A 25,640-nucleotide genomic window follows, 5' to 3' on the forward strand; every position below is an offset into this window, starting at 1 on the left:
GCTTTTGTATCCCTAATTTTCCACTTCAGTTGAAAAAATCAAATATCCTTAACAAAGAAAGGTAACTAGGATGTGTTTTTAGGATAAATGTATGTCCTTTATGTGTTTTCTTAATTATTCTTACTGTATGTATATAACACCTAGTAATCCTATATTATGGTTATGATTTTCTGTTCTTGTGTATCCTGTTTGTTTGATTTGATTTTAATTTGTTAGTTTTATGTTTTGTTGTTTTTGAGAATATGAATTAGTGTAAATGGAATCGCTTCTAATTTCATATCAAAAAAACTGAATTGAAAAAATCGAAAGCGAACCGAACCAAACTTCAAAAAACAGAAACCGAACTAAGCTGGGTTCGGTATTCGGGTGTCCACCTTCAAAAAACCAAAAACGAAATAGCCAAATCGAAGTTTGATAAAACTGAACCGAAGAACCGAACGCCCATCCTGCTTGAAAGGAGAAAACGCAAATTAAGAACTTCTCTTCTGCTTTTGCATTTTAATTTCTTCATACACCTTTCGAGAAATTTGGTTCTTAATACAAATGGTGCAAAGGGCTGTGATGATTGGCTTCATTCTATTAATCTACTGCATCGATATTTCTGTTTCAATGAACATATCTACTGACGAATCTGCTCTTTTAGCCTTCAAAGCACAAATAATAACCAATGACCCTAATGAAACTCTGTCCAAAAACTGGACACAAGGGACTGGAGTTTGCAGTTGGATTGGAATTTCTTGTAGCACAAGGCATCAAAGAGTTGTCGCGCTAAACCTAAAGAGCCTAAGATTAAGAGGGTCCATTCCAAAAGAAATAGGAAACCTTTCCTTCCTTAGTTCCTTGCAGATTGGCAACAACACTTTTGTTGGTGAAATCCCCGATGAAATCGGGCGTCTAAAGAGACTCAAATACTTGTCTTTGCAACTGAATAATCTCACTGGTGAAATCCCACAAAGCCTTGGATTTCTCTCGAGGCTTGAAGTGCTTGATCTTTCTGAAAATGATCTATTTGGTAATGTTCCATTGTCCATTTTCAATATGTCTGCTTTAAAGATCATTGATTTGGCTTGGAATGATGAATTAAGTGGGACTTTGCCAAATGAGATATGCAGTAATCTCCCAGTGTTGCAGTATATATCCATGGCAAATAATCAATTAGTGGGTGAACTTCCGAGCGGTTTAGATAAATGCACCCAACTTGAAGTTCTGTCCTTGTCTTATAACAGATTCACAGGTAACTAACTTGTACTTCTCATTTCCTTTTTCTTCTTCTTTGAATTGATCATTGTATTTTTTTTTTCTTATCTGATATTGTATTTTAATTAATAGGAAATTTACCCCGAGACATGTGGAACATGTCAAAGCTTCAAGATATGTTTCTTGGATGGAATAAATTGACAGGTAATTCTATATATATGGAGCACTTAACGCTTACAGAATATTTTAAAAGGCGATAAGAGCTGTGGGGTCCAGTCCTCTATCCCATATTTTAAGAAAGGAAGATTTTTCTTCCTTTGACAAAATCACATTGGTAGCAATTGTGGAATTGGCCAACAAGTCAATTCTTTTGTTCACATAGCCGTGATGTAAGCGCTTACCTCATCTTAGTCGTGATGTAAGCGTTTACCTCATCATAGTCGTGATGTAAGCGCTTACCTCATCATAATCGTGATGGAAGCGCTTATCTCACCATAGGAAATTCATTCCTATAAATAGGCAGCTTATGGTTCATTTGTATCATCACCAAGATCATTTGCTATACACCCCAAAATCTCAGACAATACATCTGAGTGAGAGCAAAGTGAGGTGTTCCATAGACTGTGAGAAAATAGTCTGTGAAGAAAAATAGAGTGTGAGTGATATTGTAGTAAGGTGGGAAATCAAAAGAGTGTTATTTCTTTTGTGGGTGTAGTGGTCTTAGGAGTATTTATACTCGTTACTACACTGTGTAAAATTCTTTACTATAGTGATATCAGCTGCTCCTCTTGGCCGTGGTTTTTTCCCTTATTCAGAAGGGTTTCCACGTAAAATCTTGGTGTCATTATTGCTGCATTTTATTCTTGCTGATTTAACCATAACTTAGTGTTCCGCGTTTATCACTAATACCGTGAATATTATTTTGCGGGTCTATTTTATTCCCATCAAGTGGTATCAGAGCCAAGGTTCTGTCTGAGTATGCTCTGTGGTTGCAGCACAGTCTGAACTTCCACATCAGAAAAGAATTACTTTGGTCTTCGAATAAAATAGTATTTGTATTTGTGATAAACAATGGAAGCCAACACTAGTAGAATGGTTACTTTGAGTGGCGTAAATTATGCCATTTGGAAGGGCAAAATGGAAGATTTGCTCTATGTCAAGAATTTTCATCAACCTGTCTTTGGAAATAAAAAGCCTGATAATAAATCAGATGAAGAGTGGAATTTGTTGCATCGGCAGGTTTGCGGCTTTATTAGACAGTGGGTTGACGATAATGTGTTGAACCATATTTCTGGGGAGACACATGCTCGGACCCTATGGAAGCATCTTGAAAGTTTGTATGCTCGAAAAACTCGTACCAACAAGATGTATGCAATGGTATGCACTCGACCAGATATTGCTCATGCAGTCGGTGTTGTTAGCAGATTTCTCGAAAATCCAGGGAAAGAGCATTGGGAAGCTATGAAGTGGATACTCAGGTATCTAAGAGGAAGCTCAGGGAGAGCTATACCATGGCAGTCGAAGTTGCAGAAGTGTGTCGCACTATCAGATATGCTGACCAAGGTGGTACCGAGAGACAAGTTCGAATCGTGCAAAGAACTTGTCGGCATGCACTCAAATTCGAAGCCAGTGTACCCTCCTTCAGGTGAATGGGACTGGAGGGGGAGATTTGTGGGGTCCAGTCCTCTATCCCATATTTTAAGAAAGGAAGATTTTTCTTCCTTTGACAAAATCACATTGGTAGCAATTGTGGAATTGGCCAACAAGTCAATTCTTTTGTTCACATAGCCGTGATGTAAGCGCTTACCTCATCTTAGTCGTGATGTAAGCGTTTACCTCATCATAGTCGTGATGTAAGCGCTTACCTCATCATAATCGTGATGGAAGCGCTTACCTCACCATAGGAAATTCATTCCTATAAATAGGCAGCTTATGGTTCATTTGTATCATCACCAAGATCATTTGCTATACACCCCAAAATCTCAGACAATACATCTGAGTGAGAGCAAAGTGAGGTGTTCCATAGACTGTGAGAAAATAGTCTGTGAAGAAAAATAGAGTGTGAGTGATATTGTAGTAAGGTGGGAAATCAAAAGAGTGTTATTTCTTTTGTGGGTGTAGTGGTCTTAGGAGTATTTATACTCGTTACTACACTGTGTAAAATTCTTTACTATAGTGATATCAGCTGCTCCTCTTGGCCGTGGTTTTTTCCCTTATTCAGAAGAGTTTCCACGTAAAATCTTGGTGTCATTATTGCTGCATTTTATTCTTGCTGATTTAACCATAACTTAGTGTTCCGCGTTTATCACTAATACCGTGAATATTATTTTGCGGGTCTATTTTATTCCCATCAAGAGCAACCATCAACTAACAACCTGGGATCCCCTTCTGCAACTACATTGCTAGCGTTGGAAGTGGATTCAATTGAATCAATCATTTTCAACATAAACCATATTAAATTCTGGATTCATATTTCTGAGGAACTAAGAATCTTGAACACATTACGTTACAATCTTAAATTTACCTCTACAGCCTTTGGTCCAAGCCAAGCTACAAGGCGCCCGGGAGGAGGGGAAGGCATTCCTTGTTCTTACAGGATTGAAGAATCTATATTTAGTTACTTAATTTGACTCTTTAAGCTCTCTTTCTTAAAAGAGAAAAAGAAAAGCTTTATTGAAAATTGCTGCTTCATAGGACTTTATAAGTTAAACAGACGGAATTTTATTACGACCACTGGATTTTCTGAGGTTCTTGTGTTGGAAAAGAAATTATCGTATATGAATCTACACTGATATCAATCTTAGTATCAATTTTGTTCACAAACACTAAATACTAAATCAGACATGGTCAATACGTGCATTTCCTATACCTTTTCTAGTGACAACTAAACATTAATATAGTTTGATCAAGTTTTTTTTTTATACTACTACAAGATAAGAATTTGACTCTTGAGTGTCTAACAGCTCCAAAAATATGAGATAAACTTTCAGGAAACATACCAAGTGAAATTCAGAATCTTCCAGCAATTCAAAGCCTAAGTCTTCGGGAAAACGAATTGGTTGGAACTCTTCCACCTTCTATGGGGAATTTGTCGACTTTGGTGATGATAGATATTGGTGCTAATAATCTTCATGGAAACATTCCTACAGAATTTGCAAAACTCGTTAATCTGAAAGAAATATATCTTGGTTCAAACAAGATATCAGGTCAAATTCTAGACTCTTTATATAACATTTCTGGGTTAGAAAAGATTGCACTTGCAGCTAATGAGCTTTCTGGAACTCTACCTTCTAACATTGCCCATAACTTTCCAAATCTTAATGGCCTTTATCTTGGGTTAAACCAGTTTACTGGGACAATTCCTAGCTCCATTTCTAATGTCTCCAAACTCACTGTCCTTGATTTGGGCCGCAATTTTCTTAGTGGGGATGTACCGATGAATCTTGGAAATTTACAGCATCTTGAAGTGATCAACTTGCAGTGGAATCAACTGACAAATGACCCTTCCACAGGGGAATTAGGTTTCCTTACTTCCCTGTCTAACTGCAAGCACTTGAAGCGTATACAACTAGGATATAATGTTTTCAGAGGAAATTTTCCAAAGTCCTTAGCCTTCAGTAATTGGTCAGATTCTCTTGAAACGTTCATCGTCCCTAGAAATGGCATCACAGGTGAAATTCCTGTTGACATAAGTAAGTTGAGTAACTTGGTGTGGTTAAGCCTTGGAGAGAATGAATTGATTGGTTCAATTCCACAAGAAATGGGGAACATGAAAAAGTTGCAAAGGTTGAGCTTTTCTTCAAATAAATTCAATGGAACCATACCAAAAAGCTTATGCAATATGGAGGTCTTATATCTACTTGGCTTGGCTGAAAATCAGCTATCTGGGGAAATACCAAGTTGTTTGGGGAGTCTTTCTTCTTTAAGAGAACTTTATCTAGATTCAAACGCATTGGGCTCCAATTTTCCACCAACTTTTTGGAGTAACAGGGGTATATCAATACTAAGTTTGTCATCCAATTTTCTCAATGGTGTTCTGCCTTTAGGAATAGGAAGTTTGAACAGTCGAAGAAATTTAAATTTATCAAGAAATCAATTCACAGGAAAAATTCCAAGCACAATGGGACAACTACAGAATTTGGTGAATCTTTCACTGTCGATGAATAATTTTGAAGGTCTTATACCTGAATCTTTCGGAGACTTGGTTGCTCTTGCATACTTGGATCTATCTGGAAATAACCTTTCTGGTATTATCCCTGAGTCTTTGGAGAATCTTAAACAACTCAGCTATCTTAATGTGTCTTTCAATGCACTCACTGGTAAGATTCCAAACGGAGGACCTTTTGCAAATTTGACCGCTGAATCTTTCATGGGTAACTCTGAATTGTGTGGACCATCTCGATTCAATGTCGTGAAATGCAGAATTGGTAGCCCGAAAAGAAGAAACAGAAGGAGGGCTTTAAATTTTGTTCTTGCATCAATTGCAGTAGCAGTAGTAGTCACAACCATTTTCATGGTTTGGTTTCTGAAATACCGAAAAAGAAGCAGACAATTTCTTATACCAGATTTGATTGGTCAATCCCAAAAGAGGATCTCTTACTATGAGGTTGTTCGAGGGACAAACAACTTTGATGAAGCCAACTTGATTGGCAGGGGAGGCCTTGGTTTAGTATACAGAGGAACGCTCCCAGATGGAAATATCGTTGCTGTAAAGGTTTTCAATACAGAAGTACAAGATGCATTTAGAAGGTTTGATTTGGAGTGTGAGGTTTTGCGTAACATTCGTCATAGAAATCTTGTTAAGGTGATAAGTAGTTGTGCTAATCTTGATTTTAAAGCACTGGTGCTAGAGTACATGCCTAATGGTGACCTTGATACTTGGCTTTACTCTCACAACAATTTCTTGGATTTAATCCAAAGATTGAAGGTCATGATTGATGTGGCTTCTGCAATGGAATATTTACATGAAGGTCATTCATTTGTTGTTGTACATTGTGATCTAAAACCAAGTAATATACTTTTGAATGAAAATATGTTTGCAAGAGTCAGTGACTTTGGTATATCCAAACTTATGACAACGGATAAGTTGATAGCACAAACAAAGACGTTAGGCACTATTGGATACATGGCACCAGGTATTCAACTATTATCAAGTCTTTTTTTCCTAATGTTAGATAACATAAATTTGTCTTTGTGTTAATGTCACGTTTTGTTAACTAGATAGAAAGATAATTGAGAACAACATTATGTCATTTTTGTTGATTAAGAAGATTAATGGATGATGAATGTTTGCAGAATATGGATCAGAAGGCTTAGTGTCAACTATGGGAGATGTTTACAGTTATGGTATCTTGTTAATGGAGACCTTTACAAGAAAGAAGCCCATGGACAATCTTTTTGTTGAAGAACTCACTTTGAAGAGATGGGTGTTTGAATCATTCCCCGACAGAGTGATGGATGTAGTGGATGCTAATCTCTTTTCAAGACAGGATGAGCAGTTTTCTTCCAAAGAGATTTGCATTAAGTTGCTAATGGAATTAGCCTTACAATGTACATCTGAATCACCTCAAGATCGAATCACTATGAAAGATGTCCTTATAAGACTCAACAAGATTCAAACCAACTTTTCGCAAAGTGCAACAAGAAGCCAAAATGGAAGGTAAAGTTCTTGTGAGGGCCGAGTAGAGGAAAGGATAATGAAGTAAGTTCTACCATTGATTTGCAACAAATTGATACTATATTAGCTTTTTTTCTCTTTTTATTTGGAGTTTTCTTGTAAACAATATGCAAAAAAGGCATGGCAGCTAGTGAAATTGTAACTTGAGAGAATCTTGGCCTCCCTACAATTAAAGAGATCCACCCAACAATATAGAAGTCACTTCATTATGAGACTTAACGTTTTGATTTCCTAAATTCAGTGCTTAGTTTAATACTAGTAGTAGATTACTTATGTGGATAAAGGTAAAATATAAATTATAATAGTATTTGAATTCATCTTCTGAACTTGGGCAAATCAACCAACAAATGAACTAGAATGAGTTAGCTGGAGAGAGTCGAACAAAAAATATCTCATCCTATAATGTGCAAATGCGCAAAACTACAATGTATAGCCTAATATAGGGACTAATGGTGAGCAGAGGATTGCCCTCACTAAATGTAAAAAAGGGAGTAAAGGCGTAGCCCTCCTCCCATATATATTTTGGTATGCTATTAACAAAGTAGGGGTCAATGCCAAACCCCCCGATGGCCATAGACAATCGTAGTCTATGGAATTGGTTTAATATAAAATATATATATATATAGCCTAATATAAATAATATTTGACTCCAGATAGTGCTTTAATGAAGATGGCCGCCAGCTGCAAACAAGAAGGTGCAAATCTTTTTTTTTTTTTAATTATTTTTGGAATAATTTCCGAAGTTTCCGTTGACGTCATTGTGATATTTTGTGGTTCTTAAATCTTTTTTTATCATTAATTAAAAAAAATTGTGATCGCAGCTAATTCATCCTTATGTCAATTCGAAGTTATCAAATTATTTAATTATATTTTAACCTAGGCTTACATTAGTTGAAAGAATTCAAATTATAATGAAATTTAACTTTGTACAATTTTTTTGAATTTATTGTCAATTTACTTGTTGGCTTTAAAAGAATGATTTTGTGTTTTATATTTTACTAGTTTTTCGACATGTGCGTTGCACGTATGTGCCAAGTCATTTAGATGTTTTGTAAAATGATCAATATTAGTTAAAAAAAAATCTGATTAAATAATTATATGGGAAAGAATAAAATATGACGTTTTGTCAATAATCAATGTGGACCGTCATACGGTAAGTTGTTTGTTGAAGTCAAGATGATTGAATACTTGTTCATCATCTCTTTCGGTTGCTGTAAATGAGTAATGACAAAGGCTCTTGTTGACGACATTGATATTCTCATGAATGTGCGACGTATAAAGTTGACCATGTGTGAGAAAACATGTCGTGATAGATATAATCCAACATTAAGATTATTTGACCTTGTGTTTATTAACATATTGTGCTAGCAATAGTTATTACTTCCTCTGTCCCATTTTACGTGGTGCACTTTTCTTTTTAGTCCGTCACAAAAGGAATGTCACATTTCTATATTTAGAAACAATTTAATTTTATGAGATAGTTTACAACATTACAAATATGTAAGGCTTGTTTTGAATCACAAATTTCAAAAGTCTTTCTTTCTTTCTTTAATTACGTGTCTATTCAATTGTGTCAGATAAATTGAGATGGAGGGAGTGTCACTGCGGTTAGTATATTGAATTGATTCTAAGTAGTAAAAACCACAAGTATTGCTAACTGTGTGACTGAGTGATCCTTATAACCTAGTAGAAGAGTACAAAATAAATTCAAATTGGATGCAATATTCTGCAAAGAAAAGAATAACAAAATTTTTGTTAATAAATAAATTTGTTCTAAACAAATCCCAGGCCTACATTTCTTGTAATCGACAAATCCTTTTATCAACAGCGTGCCTGTAACATTACTTGATTTTTTATGATAAGAGATAATTTCAGAGATCTCCTTGACGTTACGCTCCATCACACTAACATCTCTTATGGCTTACGACATTACACTTACCTCCCTTATTTCGATTTTCTTCTAACAATCTTACTTTTACCTATTTTATTAATGTAAATAAAGTATAATATGACAAATCTGCCCTTTTGTAATGTTCAATTCTTTCAATTAATATTTCTAAAAAAATGTTCTTTCAATTAATTATGTCTTCAAAATGTCATTTTTAACAAATTCATAAAAATAAAACAATATCGCAATTCATTTGCTCAAAAAATCCTTTTCTCTGGAAACATGGGTCAAAGGAAGGGGAGAAGAAGGTTGTCCCGTGTTTCAAGAGAAAAGGATTTTCGAGCAAAGGAATTGAGTTTTTTATTTTTCTTTTTAATGAATTTGTTAAATATGACTTACTGATAGAAATAATTTAACATTACAAAAGAGCATATTCGTCAAGTTATATTTTATTTACATTAAGAAAATAGGTAAAAATAAGATTGTTACAAGAAAATTGAAGTAGGGGAAGTAAGCGTAATATCGTAAGCCACCAGGCAGGTCAGTGATGGAGCGAAACATGAGAGGAGATCTCTGCAATTATCCCTTAAGATAAAGTATCTATACTAAAATGAGTGAGGAACCACTTTCAAATTAGCAAGATTAATTTCAAACTTGAGAATACACTTTGTAAGGAAAATGAGTCAAGAATCAATATCTAATAAATCAGAAGTACTATGTAATATTGGCTATATCTATATACTTCCTCTGTTTCAATTTATGTGAACCTTTTCGGAGTATGAGGGTCAAACTTTATAACTTTGACTATAAATTTTGACATAGATTTTTCAAGTTTGTAAAAATAAAATTTATATATTTAAAAACTAAATAAAAAGTACTATAATTTAGAAAAAATATAAGGAAAACGTGGTCAAAGAATTATCTCGTAGACTCCTCAAATAGTAATAGGTTCACATAAATTGAAACAGAGTATATAAGAAGAAAATAGGTATAAGTTGCCAAGCCATAATATCCGGAACTTAAAAAGATCTTTGCATCGACAGCACCGTCAATTATCTTACTTAAAAATAAATTTTTTGCTCATTCAAACACATTTTTAAATCTGAACGTATAAACGATGAAACTTTCTCCTGATTATTTCGGGAAGTGTCCGTTGTGTAGTTAGTTCTTTCATGTACCATGGAAAAATAAAAACCCTAAATCTAAAAAGTATCTCCATTAAACTCTTAGGTACAGAATTCGTCCAAAACAAACTAGGTCAATCAGCAAGTGAAGAAACACAAAATGTAGAGGAAAAGGAAATTGTCATTATATGAAAAGGATTATGTACTAATATAAAGTAGTCATCACCCATGCGACATGTTTACATACCATAATAGCACAATTAGTGGCGGAGTCAAAATTATCATTAATTTTTTTAAAATATATAAAAATAAATACATAAAAAAGACAAAGGAATTAAACATAAAATGAAATGAATCATAAACTCTGAGGTTCCACCATGGCCCAAAAGAGAAAACAAAAGCAAAGCAGTGCATATGAACTAACCTTGTTTGGAAGTATTAAAGAATTATGACTTATTCACTTAATAGGTTCCACGAAAAAAAGGTAATCTCTTGAAGAATGTGAGTATGACAGCTAGTTTCTACGAAAAGAAGGCAGTCTCTTGAAGAAAGTGACTGTGTCAGCTGTGATACATTTCGGTCATCACAGCTAGTTTCCACGAAAAGAAGGTAGTCTCTTGAAGAAAGTGATTGTGTCAGCTGTGATACATTTCGGTCATCACAGCTAGTTTCCACGAAAGAAAGGCAGACTCTTGAAAAAAGTGATTGTGTCAATTTTCTGCAAGTTTTGGAGTGGCAAACGTTTGCCAAATATTCAAATGACTAGATCTAGATGGTGATAGTTCAGGTAGGAAAAAAAAATAATTGATAATTTGGGTGTGAAACTTACAAAAAAAAGTGATAGTTTAGGTGTGTTTTTTATCATTACAACTGTTATACATCATTTTAACCGGATTAAATTAGAGTACAACACATTGGTGATTCCTGTTTTCTTGTTTATTTTACGGAGTCGCCACCTAATTATTTATGGTGAATTAGGACACCTAAATTTATTAAAGTTATTTTAAAGTTAACTCTGTTTAAGGTCTGCGAAACTTAAGATTCTAGGTAAGGGTTCAATTAGTCTAAAGGAAAGGTATTAGGCACCCTTTAAGACCCATTAACAATGGTTAACCGACCGGACTTATAATTAATTAGGCCAAGTGTAAATATAGTATTATAGAAAAAGAAAGTAGTTTTGTAAGTATGACTAAAATTATAGATAGATATGTAAGAATGCTATTTAAAATATAACTTGTAAAAAAAAAAAAAATTGTTTAAAACAAGATTTTAAATGCTAATTAAAAGTAAGACTTACAAAAGAGTGATAGTTCAATATAGATTATTATAACAAATATACGTTTGAAGCGTTGAAAAAGAGCTAAAGTGAAAAAGTTATCCGTTAAATTAGTTTGCCTTTTTATTCCTCAAATGAGTTAGCATTAGTGTCAAATATGTAATGTTTTAAATTTCTTAAGATAGTAAGAGCGAATCTTGATTCTTTTTAACTCAAATATGTAGTCATGTTATTTGAAATACATTATCCTAATAATAGAAAATGACGGTATAGATATCATAAGTAGTTAAAACTTATGGATTTAATAGTTGATTTTTTTTTTTTAAATTAACTACTCATAACTAAAAACCAAACCCCACTAATTCGCTAAGGTTACTTAATCTAAGCAAATAAACAAGTAAAGTGTTAGTCATGTAATTACAATTGAATGCACAAATAGAATAAAAAATAGAAGAGTAAATGATTTAAATGGGTTTAGCCCATTTAGGACTGCTACTGTTATGGGCCTCAGCCCAAAATTCCTTTTGATTTCTTGGCTGCAAATGGGTTGATCCGAGAGGAGGATTTTATTGGGCTTTTAGCTCAATACTGAATGCGGAGGAGACTCGTATGTGAGATTCATGCACAAAAAGAAAGAAAAGATTAGTATACGATAAGTGGACGAAGTTAAAACATGTAGATATAACTCAAAAGAAAAAGCAAATCGATAGGTTATGTGTGTATTGTGTATATGGGTAATCAGTCAAGCAGATACAGTGGGCGATGAAGTTATTAGAAACAACAATTTTTCGCATACGACTAGATACTTAACACTTGGGAAGCTCAATATAAACATGACTGTAAACACAGCTTGAGATTGATTCTTTATATTTAAGTCAAACAAAGTTGTACCGGGATCCATGTAGCTATCTCTGATAAAAACTTGACGCTAATCTTATCATAACTTGGTCACGGGTTAATGACGCATTAAATAAACAGAATTGAGACCAGATTATAACTCAAAGTTTAAGGAAAGAATTTGAACATACAACTCAGGATCCATTTTAGAATAGAGAAAGATTTAGGTTTTATAACTGGGAAACAATAATCAGTCATGCTTTTATAAAGGAAATACACATCAAGACATGGTTTGCTAGTTCACTATCAATGCTAATTAGAATTATTTTTTATGGCATGTGCTGCAATAGTTCAAATTAAGCAAGTTCACATTGGTTAATAGCCAAAATTGATCAGAGTGACTCAGCAACTGTCTATGCCTCTGAATTAAACAGATTTGTATTAGCACTAGTCCATACCAACCGAGGTAAACATTCATGATTTAGACCTTCGCTACTGACATAGGATTCTATTAACAGCTAGCCACATTTAATCTAAACAACAATGGTAGTACAAACTCAAAATCAGACCCGGGGTTCATATGGCATCAGCCATATCCAGACTTAAAGCAGACAGTTACATCAGTGTAAGTTATTCAACATTTCACCAAGCCAGATGCGGGGAAACAGCGGGATAGGGAAACACCAGGCCGACATTAATGTAAAGCTTAATGCATAATATCATAAGGTTGCCACAAAATCCAGTTTTTAAACCACTGAAACTCCACAGATTCAACCCTTTATCCAGTCTTCAAACACACATATGTACTTAGGATTTGCAAAGTACCAAAACACCTTCAGAAGCATGTTTCATAGCTATGGAAGCCTAATATAATACTTAACAATATGGACTTAACTCAATTCATGACTTTGAATTAAAATCAAGATTAGGTAAAGTAATGTTATTAAGAAAGTTTCAAAACAGATTTGAAAAAAAAAAATCATATTAGCAACAATTGTGTTATCGACCATTAAAACTGCCATTAGCTAAACATAAAACATATATGAATCCTATCAAGCTACTAACTAAGACTAGATTGACTAACCACGGAACACACACAATTGAACCGACTTAAATGACAGGCATGTGTGAACATGTAAGCATTTATAAACTGAAATTAAAGCAAACCAAATTAAGACACAAACATGCAGGACTGTTAACTGCTAGACCGGAAAAACTAAACTAAGATGTGAACGTATGGATGTTACTAAAAAAAAAAAACCGAAGCTAAACCAATTAAAACATGAATATGCCTAATCCAAACTAATCATAATATGCACAATCCTGCTGAGTTACTAAACTACAACCCGACCAACTGAAAATGAAACAAGGTTTAATACATGACTTATTAATGAAGCTAAACACATAATTCAGATTTAAAACCAAACAGAATTCAACAACCGATATCGACATGTTGCATAATCATTCTATCATATCCAAATCTAAATAAATTAATTGTATAACAGAATACATTATTCAAGACAAATAGGGCAAAAGAGGGACAGTGCTGACCTGCTTTAATCATATACATAATATACCCAAGATATATACACCATGGCATGTATATCAGATGTATATCGAATGTATATGCTCTTCTTACTTTGATAAACCACTGTATATCCTATGTATATTAGACCTTAAATAAGTTCTAAGTCCTGTAAATTTCATCTAACCATCCAAACTAACAGACATCTTTCAAATTTCATCTTAACGATCGTTATTCTATCCTAACAGCATCCAAACATCAAACAAATAACGCGACGACAAAGAAACTTCATAACCACTAAGCATATGGCAGAATAAGCTAAAATCTTAAACAAACAGAAATTAAAGATCGCGAGTGACAAATATATCGAAGTTTACCTGTTTTGCGCGCAATGAACTGGGATGTCGAAGAGGCCTCGAATCTACGCTCGAACGCGACGAACTCGAAATCGATTAAAGAAACTAAAGTTTCAAACAGAGAATGAAAGTAAAATAGAGTAGTTGTTCGCTGTCTTTGTTGATTAAAATTGGTGTTTGATAGGGAATTTTTAGTTCCAGCTCTCTGTCGATTCGGGTTTCTCGCTAATCAAAATCCTCTCTGTTCTAAAAACCCCATTTTCTGTTCGATCTCCCTCTCTCTTTATAGAGTGAGGAGAGGAGAGCGTGTGAGAGAGGAGTGGGGAACAGCGTGTGGGGGGCAAAGGAAAGTGGATGTGGCAGAGGCATGGTGCGGTGAACGTGGAGATGGCAGGGGAGGGATGGAGAGAACGTGAGGCGTGGGGGACAGCAGTGGAGGTGACAGAGAGCATGCGTGGGGCGGTGGAGAAGAGAGAGAGAGAGGGAGACGTTGAAGAGAGAAGGGGGAGGCGGCAGGTTAAGGGAAAGGAAAGAAAAGAGAAAGAGATTAGGGTAAGAAGAAAAATAAGGGGATTGGGTCGGACCGGGTCGGGTCGGGTCGAGAAATGGGTAATGGAGTGGGCTGGTCCGTTGGGAAATAGATAATGGGCTGGTCCGTTTTGTATTTTAGTTGGGTTAAAAATGTGGGTTGGGTATTAAAATGTGGGTTATTTATATTGGTAGGGAAATAATATTGCATTTGTATTTTGGGCCATTGATTTGGCTGAAAATTGTTGATCCTTCCTCCGCTATTTAATTATTTTTGGGCCTCTAATTTAATAACTAATACAGCATATACTATGTAAAGACAACAAATAATTAATATGTAGAAAGATAAATATTTTACAAAGTGTTGTCTTGTAATTAATTTAACGATTCCAAACCCGAAAATGAAACGATGACTAACCGTTTAAAATTTGTGATAAAGTAATGCTCATAATGTTGAAAATAAAAGTAGTGATATTAATAGTAGTGGCAATAAAATATTGTGAAAAATAAAGTATTTAGCTCGTCAGAAAATTTAGAAACCCGAGTAAATTAAATAAAAGAGGGATAAAATTGGGTGTCAACAGATGCCCCTCTTCGACTGGAGATGATGTAAGAATCTTCGGGCGAAGAAATTGACGTAGTGGCCAATTTTGTTCCGACCGACAAATGCGAGTTTGAGAAATGCGGTTTAGGAGAATTGGTGGAAAAGAATATGGTATGGAAAGAATTATGGTTGAACCAGCTGAGAGAATGTTATTTATGGATTTATAACTTCGCAAGGGTTGTAGACAGGTGACGAGAACGTTCAAGAATTGAACATATGCTTATAGCCTCCTAATTATAAATGTGGTGCACAACACAACCATAAGTAGGACTCTACTAGACACGATGTAAATTCTCCAAAAAAATGCCCCAGTGTTGAGTTATGGAGACGCTGGGGGATGTAGAAAAGGATACGAGATTGCGACAAGAGTTGATTGAGTAGAATTTTAGCGGTGGATATGAAAGAAATTTTTTGGATAGCCTACGTATCACATGTTTGTGGACGTAGGCGGAGTCGAGTTTGAGAGTAGATCCGTGACCTTTGCTTGTGAGTTTGATATTCCTCTTCAGCAAATTTGCCCCAGTTCACTGCGTAAGATAAAGTTCCATGTTGTGTTGCGTCTCTGCAGGTTGTACTTTTTGCCAAAACTGAAATTCATGTAAAAATTAGTAATAAAGTTGAAAGTGTAAAATTATAAACAGTGTAAAATGATAGTAAACATGAGTGTGGGAATGAAGCCGTGTGGCTTATAATGAGGCAGTGTGGCCAAATGTTGTCTCTGGTTGTCTTCCAGGACTTGAATGAATGCGCGATGTTTATGCTGAATATCTCCAGTTGTATTTGAAGACTGTAAATGATAATAAGGCCTCCGGCTGTCTTCCGGGACTCGATGATAAATGATATCTGCGAAATTTAAGGTAAATTCGTTAAAGTAGGTAAGGTAGATGATGAAATAAAGAAATAAAGTAAGGAGTAAAGTAAGTGTATAGCCGTTTGGCTTATGCAGGTGGGGCCGTGTAGCCATGCGATGTCTCCGGTTGTCTTCGGGGACTTGATGATATGTCTCCGGTTGTCTTCGGGGACTTGACGATATGTCTCCGGTTGTCTTCGGGGACTTGATGATATGTCTCCAGTTTTCTTTGGGGACTTGATGATATTCCTGTAAAGTTCAAGGTAAAATCGTTAGAGTTGGTAAAGTGAATGATAAAATAGAGAGTAGAGTCATAGTGTAGCCGTCTGGCTTATGCATATGAGGCCGTATAGCCAAGTGATGCCCCCGGTTGCGTTCGGAGATGCCTCCAGTTGTCTTTGGAGATGCCTCTAGCTGTCTTTGGAGACTTAACAATGATTCCTGCAAAGTTCAGAGTAAAATGGTTAAAGCTGGTAAAGTATATGATAAAGTAATTGATAAAGTATGGAGTAAAGTGGTAGAATAGCCGTTTGGCTTATGATGTTGATGGTATCGTGACAGGCTGAACTAATGACGTGTGTTTAATTCGCCTTCAACTTCGTCAACCTACAAAAATAGGTATATAAAGTCATAAAGTTATTGTGATAAAATAAAATGAAATTACAGATAAAGTTGGAAATAAAGTCGTTTGGCTTTTAAGGCGAGGCCATAATGAGCCAAATGATGCTTTTTGGCCCTGATTGATAGACTTGACTGTTGATCTCGCAGTTTTAAGTTCCTGCACTCAAAGAAAAATTCTTAGTTTGGGAGGGGGGGAAGTCGATTCGTGTTGACTCGAAGCCTGACGTTGCTGGTGCTCCATTCGTCTTATTTGTTTGGATTTTGTGATCTCCGTTCAAGTCTCGGTAGATGAACAGTAGTGAAAATATTTCGTTTGAAAAATATATATGTAAGTGTATGTATATAAGGGAAGATATATATGAAATATATGTATGCAAGTTGTAAAATATTTCTGCTAACTTCTGATTGTGACACTTCTGAAAACCTTGAAAGGTCATTTGTCTATACTATTTCCTGTCTGGTAGCCTTAATATTGTCGATGTCCAAATTTCCCTTGTCTACTTTTCAAAACATGCCCCAGTTTTGATTCCGAAGGGTATACTAAACCTATGCTACGGTGTGACCGAACCTTGTATAGGTTGCCTACGTATCCGCCAAGGAATCAGGTCAGAACGTAGTTCGTGAGGTACATAAGAAATGGTTTGAAATTTTCTAATAAAGGGACCGAACCCGATGTGGATTGCCTACGTATCCCCCCAAGGGAATCAGGTCTGTGTAGTTCTTTTATATAAACGGTAAAAGGTTTGTTGGATTTTATCTAGGTGTGACAGATCTGTATGTTGATAGTCTACGAATCCCGCCGAGGGAATCAGGCCCTGTGTGGTTTTCTTTGTGTAAGGATTTTGGATTTTCTATTATAGCGCAACCGAACCCTGTGTGGGCTGCCTACGTATCCCTCTATGGGAATCAGGTCAGCGTAGTTCATATGCATAAGATATTTTGGATTTTTTGTTATAAAGCAACCGAACCCTATGTGGGCTGCCTACGTATCCCCTCATGGGAATCAGGTCAGCGTAGTTCGTAGGTATTAAAGGAAAGGTTGCAAACTAGGCTGTCTAACCTAATGTCGTATTTTGATTTCTTCTTGGATTGCTAGCTTTCAGGCTTATGTCATCACCTATCGGCTATTTCAATTTTTTAAATGGAGTCTTGTTTTATCCTCTAAATTCTTTGTTATCCCTCGGGGCGTACGTTATTCATTCGTTTATGTCACAATCGTAGAGTTGACAGATTTGATAAGTAAAGTAGAAAATAACAATAATAGAAATGCATTCACAGTATGCATTCACAGTTTCTGCAATTTAAGCTTCCAAACGATGAGGCAAAGCAAACAAAAGTTTTGAGCATGATTTGAGCCTTTAAAAATAAAAGTTCACTACATGTTCAGTCTACCAAGACTCCTGGCGAACCAGGGACGGAGTACAGGTCCAATGCTTCAGAGTTTCTCCTGGTTCTGCACCCTGGATGGTTGGTGTCTCAGTGTTGTGAGTAGTTGTAGCAGCAATATTTACTGGCACTTGTTTTCGCATCATCCCCACGGGCGCAACGAAAGTTGATGACATGCCCCTCTCCATCTTTTCCAATTGGCACAACGGCCTCCTTCATATTCTTAACTTTTCGATAATTATCATGTTCACGTTGGCGTTTTCGTGAGTAGGCAAAGGGATGGTGATCCATATCGGGTCGAGCTCCAGTGAGCTGGATTGCCCCTTTCTTAATCAAGGCTTCGATTTTATTTTTGAGGCCATAGCAATCGTCAGTGGCATGCCCAGGAACTCCAGAATGATATGCACAGCGCTTGGAACTATCAAACCATTTTGGAATAGGATTGAGAATTTTCCCTTCAATAGGTTGTACCACGCCTGCGGCTTTCAATCTTTCGAACAATTGAGCCAAAGGTTCAGTGAACCGAGTGTAATTACGGGTGTTTTTTATGACAGGGTTTGGACGAGCTCTATGTGTGGTATGTGGTCGATTTTGGTAAGTGGGAGTTTGACCAGGTGGGTTTTGATAGTGAGGTGCTCGAGGTTGGTGGTAATTTGCTTGGGTGTTGTAGACAGGGTAAGGGAATAGCGGAGCTTGGTAGTGGTAAGGGTAGAAAGGCTGTTGTGGATGGTCAAAGTATGCAATGGCTTGGTTTGGTGGGTTTAGAGGAGTAGTTGTAGGTGGTGTATTAGTGTTGGTGGGTAAAGGAATGTAAGGAGTATGAGCTAGTGATTGATTTGGTGGGTTGACGAGTGGTGGATCAGGAGCAGCATAGGTAGTGTAGGTGGGTGGTTGACTTTGTGGGGGAGTATAGACGGATGATGGATTTGCGGGGGTGATTGGAGGTAAGTGGTTGTTGGTAGGCGTAGTGTTTTGTGGAGAAAAATGTTCAGGAACTGAAGGTTCAAGTGATGGAAAATGAGGCGGGTTTGGTGCGGCGTTCCTAGGTTCAGGAAGCGGACTTTGGAGTCTAACGGATAAATTGGTCATGTTTCTAACCCGATTTAGTTCTCTGCGTAGATCCTCAATCTCTTGAGTCAGGCGGGCGATATGTTCATCCCGTTGGATAGTAGCGCTATGTTCAGAAGTCTCAGGGGGATCATTAGGGACCACGATATTTTCTGAACCAGTTGAAATAGATGCGGCTGGATCAGACATAATATTTGCCTTTCCTTGAACAACCCATCTGCGTTGAGGTAACGATGATGTCTTTGATCTTGTGATGTAAGGATGGTCGGCCATTGAGTGTCAACACGAATCAACTCTTTAGGAGTAAAAAGAAACATAAAATCCAAATGATGTCAGTCTCATTAACGTGTCTAGGTAAAGTCATGATCACGTAAAGTCAAGTAAGTCATGTAGCAAATAATTCATCAAATAAAGTCAAACAAGTTGTCAAACAAATGTAAACGATTATATCAAACAATAATAACGCGTCCTAATATGCATGTGACTTCTTTGTGCCAGAGGTAGGCCTAACGTTTGTTTGAAAGGGTAAAGTGTGTCATAATACGTCATCCCGTTGCTTTGATTAATTAAACAAATTCTATTTCCCCAAAATAAAGCACAAAAGTAGTGTAATATTTATTACATGTCAAATGAATACAACATAAAGTGTTTCCTAATCTAAGTAAAGTAAATACAATTTCCTATGTCTAAATTTCAGCTCTGTTTTGTGATGCCATTGATCTTCGTCACTCATTGTACTCCAATGCAAATCCATACCTGTCATAGAAACGTTAGTCATTCCCTCCTTCCTAAAGTTTAATTAATTAGAGCAAGTAGTCAATATTTAGGCACAACTATCCTTCAAACATGCATATAAAGTATGATTGGTGTCACTCGGGGTCGTGAACCCGCTTGGACGTTTGGGTAAAGTCAACTAATGGGTTTAATACACCAAGGGTATTAAACCTCCTAGGTCATGAAATGTATGCTCTTAATAAAGGTGTTGGTTTAGCTCTATCTTAGGCTGACTAAGAGTTGGTTTCCTATGACGCAAGGTTCTCCCAAGCGGACAACTTGGGAGTGGAAAGTCCGTGGTCGTCGACTGCACCGCCGATCGACTAAATCCACAAGATCAATCCAACTAAAGGGGAAATTTAGTAGTGCACGGGCGCGAACCGCGAAGCCGTTTTAAGTGTGTGAATATGTGTGAGTTTTCCAGGAGTGGAAGAAATATGAACGGAATGACAGTTTTATCAAAGCAAGTAACACATAAGCAGTTTATATCAAACAAACAGTTTATATCAAACAAACAATTAATAGCATGTAAAAACAGTTAACAAACAATTAATAGCATGTAAAAACAGTTAACAAACAAATAAAGTAATTAAAATAAGCATACAAAGCCTATTTAAACTAAGTCCGTTATGGTTAGAACCTAGGTAGAGTTCCCCAGCGGAGTCGCCAAGCTGTTATACCCCATTTTAACCGGATTAAATTAGAGTACAACACATTGGTGATTCCTGTTTTCTTGTTTATTTTACGGAGTCACCACCTAATTATTTATGGTGAATTAGGACACCTAAATTTATTAAAGTTATTTTAAAGTTAACTCTGTTTAAGGTCTGCGAAACTTAAGATTCTAGGTAAGGGTTCAATTAGTCTAAAGGGAAGGTATTAGGCACCCTTTAAGACCCATTAACAATGGTTAACCGACCGGACTTATAATTAATTAGGCCAAGTGTAAATATAGTATTATAGAAAAAGAAAGTAGTTTTGTAAGTATGACTAAAATTATAGATAGATATGTAAGAATGCTATTTAAAATATAACTTGTAAAAAAAAAAAAAATTGTTTAAAACAAGATTTTAAATGCTAATTAAAAGTAAGACTTACAAAAGAGTGATAGTTCAATATAGATTATTATAACAAATATACGTTTGAAGCGTTGAAAAAGAGCTAAAGTGAAAAAGTTATCCGTTAAATTAGTTTGCCTTTTTATTCCTCAAATGAGTTAGCATTAGTGTCAAATATGTAATGTTTTAAATTTCTTAAGATAGTAAGAGCGAATCTTGATTCTTTTTAACTCAAATATGTAGTCATGTTATTTGAAATACATTATCCTAATAATAGAAAATGACGGTATAGATATCATAAGTAGTTAAAACTTATGGATTTAATAGTTGATTTTTTTTTTTTAAATTAACTACTCATAACTAAAAACCAAACCCCACTAATTCGCTAAGGTTACTTAATCTAAGCAAATAAACAAGTAAAGTGTTAGTCATGTAATTACAATTGAATGCACAAATAGAATAAAAAATAGAAGAGTAAATGATTTAAATGGGTTTAGCCCATTTAGGACTGCTACTGTTATGGGCCTCAGCCCAAAATTCCTTTTGATTTCTTGGCTGCAAATGGGTTGATCCGAGAGGAGGATTTTATTGGGCTTTTAGCTCAATACTGAATGCGGAGGAGACTCGTATGCGAGATTCATGCACAAAAAGAAAGAAAAGATTAGTATACGATAAGTGGACGAAGTTAAAACATGTAGATATAACTCAAAAGAAAAAGCAAATCGATAGGTTATGTGTGTATTGTGTATATGGGTAATCAGTCAAGCAGATATAGTGGGCGATGAAGTTATTAGAAACAACAATATTTCGCATACGACTAGATACTTAACACTTGGGAAGCTCAATATAAACATGACTGTAAACACAGCTTGAGATTGATTCTTTATATTTAAGTCAAACAAAGTTGTACCGGGATCCATGTAGCTATCTCTGATAAAAACTTGACGCTAATCTTATCATAACTTGGTCACGGGTTAATGACGCATTAAATAAACAGAATTGAGACCAGATTATAACTCAAAGTTTAAGGAAAGAATTTGAACATACAACTCAGGATCCATTTTAGAATAGAGAAAGATTTAGGTTTTATAACTGGGAAACAATAATCAGTCATGCTTTTATAAAGGAAATACACATCAAGACATGGTTTGCTAGTTCACTATCAATGCTAATTAGAATTATTTTTTATGGCATGTGCTACAATAGTTCAAATTAAGCAAGTTCACATTGGTTAATAGCCAAAATTGATCAGAGTGACTCAGCAACTGTCTATGCCTCTGAATTAAACAAATTTGTATTAGCACTAGTCCATACCAACCGAGGTAAACATTCATGATTTAGACCTTCGCTACTGACATAGGATTCTATTAACAGCTATCCACATTTAATCTAAACAACAATGGTAGTACAAACTCAAAATCAGACCCGGGGTTCATATGGCATCAGCCATATCCAGACTTAAAGCAGACAGTTACATCAGTGTAAGCTATTCAACATTTCACCAAGCGAGATGCGGGGAAACAGCGGGATAGGGAAACACCAGGCCGACATTAATGTAAAGCTTAATGCATAATATCATAAGGTTGCCACAAAATCCAGTTTTTAAACCACTGAAACTCCACAGATTCAACCCTTTATCCAGTCTTCAAACACACATATGTACTTAGGATTTGCAAAGTACCAAAACACCTTCAGAAGCATGTTTCATAGCTATGGAAGCCTAATATAATACTTAACAATATGGACTTAACTCAATTCATGACTTTGAATTAAAATCAAGATTAGGTAAAGGAATGTTATTAAGAAAGTTTCAAAACAGATTTGAAAAAAAAAAATCATATTAGCAACAATTGTGTTATCGACCATTAAAACTGCCATTAGCTAAACATAAAACATATACGAATCCTATCAAGCTACTAACTAAGACTAGATTGACTAACCACGGAACACACACAATTGAACCGACTAAAATGACAGGCATGTGTGAACATGTAAGCATTTATAAACTGAAATTAAAGCAAACCAAATTAAGACACAAACATGCAGGACTGTTAACTGCTAGACCGGAAAAACTAAACTAAGATGTGAACGTATGGATGTTACTAAAAAAAAAACCGAAGCTAAACCAATTAAAACATGAATATGCCTAATCCAAACTACTCAAAATATGCACAATCCTGCTGAGTTACTAAACTACAACCCGACCAACTGAAAATGAAACAAGGTTTAATACATGACTTATTAATGAAGCTAAACACAGAATTCAGATTTAAAACCAAACAGAATTCAACAACCGATATCGACATGTTGCATAATCATTCTATCATATCCAAATCTAAATAAATTAATTGTATAACAGAATACATTATTCAAGACAAATAGGGCAAAAGAGGGACAGTGCTGACCTGCTTTAATCATATACATAATATACCCAAGATATATACACCATGGCATGTATATCAGATGTATATCGAATGTATATGCTCTTCTTACTTTGATAAACCACTGTATATCCTATGTATATTAGACCTTAAATAAGTTCTAAGTCCTGTAAATTTCATCTAACCATCCAAACTAACAGACATCTTTCAAATTTCATCTTAACGATCGTTATTCTATCCTAACAGCATCCAAACATCAAACAAATAACGCGACGACAAAGAAACTTCATAACCACTAAGCATATGGCAGAATAAGCAAAAATCTTAAACAAACAGAAATTAAAGATCGCGAGTGACAAATATATCGAAGTTTACCTGTTTTGCGCGCAATGAACTGGGATGTCGAAGAGGCCTCGAATCTACGCTCGAACGCGACGAACTCGAAATCGATTAAAGAAACTAAAGTTTCAAACAGAGAATGAAAGTAAAATAGAGTAGTTGTTCGCTGTCTTTGTTGATTAAAATTGGTGTTTGATAGGGAATTTTTAGTTCCAGCTCTCTGTCGATTCGGGTTTCTCGCTAATCAAAATCCTCTCTGTTCTAAAAACCCCATTTTCTGTTCGATCTCCCTCTCTCTTTATAGAGTGAGGAGAGGGGAGCGTGTGAGAGAGGAGTGGGGAACAGCGTGTGGGGGGCAAAGGAAAGTGGATGTGGCAGAGGCATGGTGCGGTGAACGTGGAGATGGCAGGGGAGGGATGGAGAGAACGTGAGGCGTGGGGGACAGCAGTGGAGGTGGCAGAGAGCGTGAGTGCGGCGGTGGAGAAGAGAGAGAGAGAGGGAGACGTGGAAGAGAGAAGGGGGAGGCGGCAGGTTAGGGGAAAGGAAAGAAAAGAGAAAGAGATTAGGGTAAGAAGAAAAATAAGGGGATTGGGTCGGACCGGGTCGGGTCGGGTCGAGAAATGGGTAATGGAGTGGGCTGGTCCGTTGGGAAATAGATAATGGGCTGGTCCGTTTTGTATTTTAGTTGGGTTAAAAATGTGGGTTGGGTATTAAAATGTGGGTTATTTATATTGGTAGGGAAATAATATTGCATTTGTATTTTGGGTCATTGATTTGGCTGAAAATTGTTGATCCTTCCTCCGCTATTTAATTATTTTTGGGCCTCTAATTTAATAACTAATACAACATATACTATGTAAAGACAATAAATAATTAATATGTAGAAAGATAAATATTTTACAAAGTGTTGTCTTGTAATTAATTTAACGATTCCAAACCCGAAAATGAAACGATGACTAACCGTTTAAAATTTGTGATAAAGTAATGCTCATAATGTTGAAAATAAAAGTAGTGATATTAATAGTAGTGGCAATAAAATATTGTGAAAAATAAAGTATTTAGCTCGTCAGAAAATTTAGAAACCCGAGTAAATTAAATAAAAGAGGGACAAAATTGGGTGTCAACAACAACAACAATCCAGTGAAATCCCACAATGTGGGGTCTGGGGAGGGTAGATTGTACCCAGACCTTACTCCTACTAAGGTAGGACGGCTGTTTCGAGTGTTTTTTTTAATCATTATCTTAAATAAAATCTCTTACTGATTTTTTACTTTCTGGTGGAATGACTATTGGGAGAGAATTGATCTTTGCTTGCTCTTCTGGTTACTACATGAGTATGAACTGCAAACATTGTTTTTCTCTACACTAAATAATTGTCGTTGCCCATTTTCCGTTGATGTGATAAGAATCAAGCTAAAATTCATCTCGCTGTGCTTTATTTGCTCTTTTATGCTCACAGAGATGAGCCGATCAAGTGAAGCAACCGCCATGACGCGGAAAAGACCAAAAATGAATTCACCTACTCATGGAGATGCTGAGTGTATAGTGCTCAACGTGATCAAAAGTAAAATGAATACAGGTGTCTTTGTAGGAGACGTGAAAAAAGAGATAAAGCTCGCACCAGCTATTGTGGATAAATCCCTGATGCCATTGGTGAAGAAGAATTTGATAAAACAAGTCCCGAATATCCAAAATAAGGCAAGGAAGCATTACATGGCTGTTGAGTTTGAACCTTCAGAGGAACTGACTGGCGGTGCATGGTACTCGGAGGGTAAGCAATTCATCACTGTTCTTATGGACACGTGCCTCAAGGTCATAGAAAAGATGAAAGTTGCTACTCCGGAGGGAATCCACGACTACTTGAAGAAACGGAATGTTGTTGAGTGCACAAGTTAACAGGTTGCGCAAATATTTAACAGTATGGTTCTGGACAATGCTATTATAGAAGTAAAGAGCAATGGATTGGAAGAATATCATTCTATTCCTGTTGGATCAGTTTGTTATCGAATAGGGACTGGTCCGAAAACAATAGGGCCAATGGCTTCAATTCCATGTGGTGCTTGCCCTAGGATTGGTTTATGTACACCACATGGAATTATATCACCACAAACCGGTGTCTACTCCACTAAATGGTTGAACTTTGAATTTTGA

At 36.0% G+C, this 25,640-nt stretch overlaps 1 protein-coding gene and 1 pseudogene across 1 annotated transcript; both read left to right on the forward strand.

Annotated features, from left to right (window-relative positions):
• The first annotated feature begins 274 nt into the window (after window positions 1–274).
• LOC132635439 (LRR receptor-like serine/threonine-protein kinase EFR) lies at window positions 275–7,088 on the forward strand. The gene is made up of 4 exons (XM_060351835.1): window positions 275–1,234; window positions 1,330–1,401; window positions 4,188–6,332; window positions 6,493–7,088. Exons 1-4 carry the CDS (start codon window positions 544–546, stop codon window positions 6,858–6,860), a joined length of 3,276 nt encoding a protein of 1,091 aa, XP_060207818.1. The 5' UTR covers window positions 275–543; the 3' UTR covers window positions 6,861–7,088.
• A 17,579-nt stretch (window positions 7,089–24,667) lies between these two features.
• Window positions 24,668–25,640, forward strand: LOC132638243 (uncharacterized; annotated as a pseudogene).

This window comes from Lycium barbarum, chromosome 4 (genome assembly GCF_019175385.1).
Source record: "Lycium barbarum isolate Lr01 chromosome 4, ASM1917538v2, whole genome shotgun sequence".
Lineage (NCBI taxonomy): Eukaryota > Viridiplantae > Streptophyta > Magnoliopsida > Solanales > Solanaceae > Lycium > Lycium barbarum.

Coding starts and splice junctions, on each gene's coding strand:
- LOC132635439 (XM_060351835.1), top strand. CDS start 544: ATGGTGCAAAGGGCTGTGATGATTGGCTTCATTCTATTAATCTACTGC. Junction 1,235..1,329: donor GTCTTATAACAGATTCACAG/GTAACTAACTTG, acceptor TTTAATTAATAG/GAAATTTACCCCGAGACATG. Junction 1,402..4,187: donor TGGATGGAATAAATTGACAG/GTAATTCTATAT, acceptor ATAAACTTTCAG/GAAACATACCAAGTGAAATT.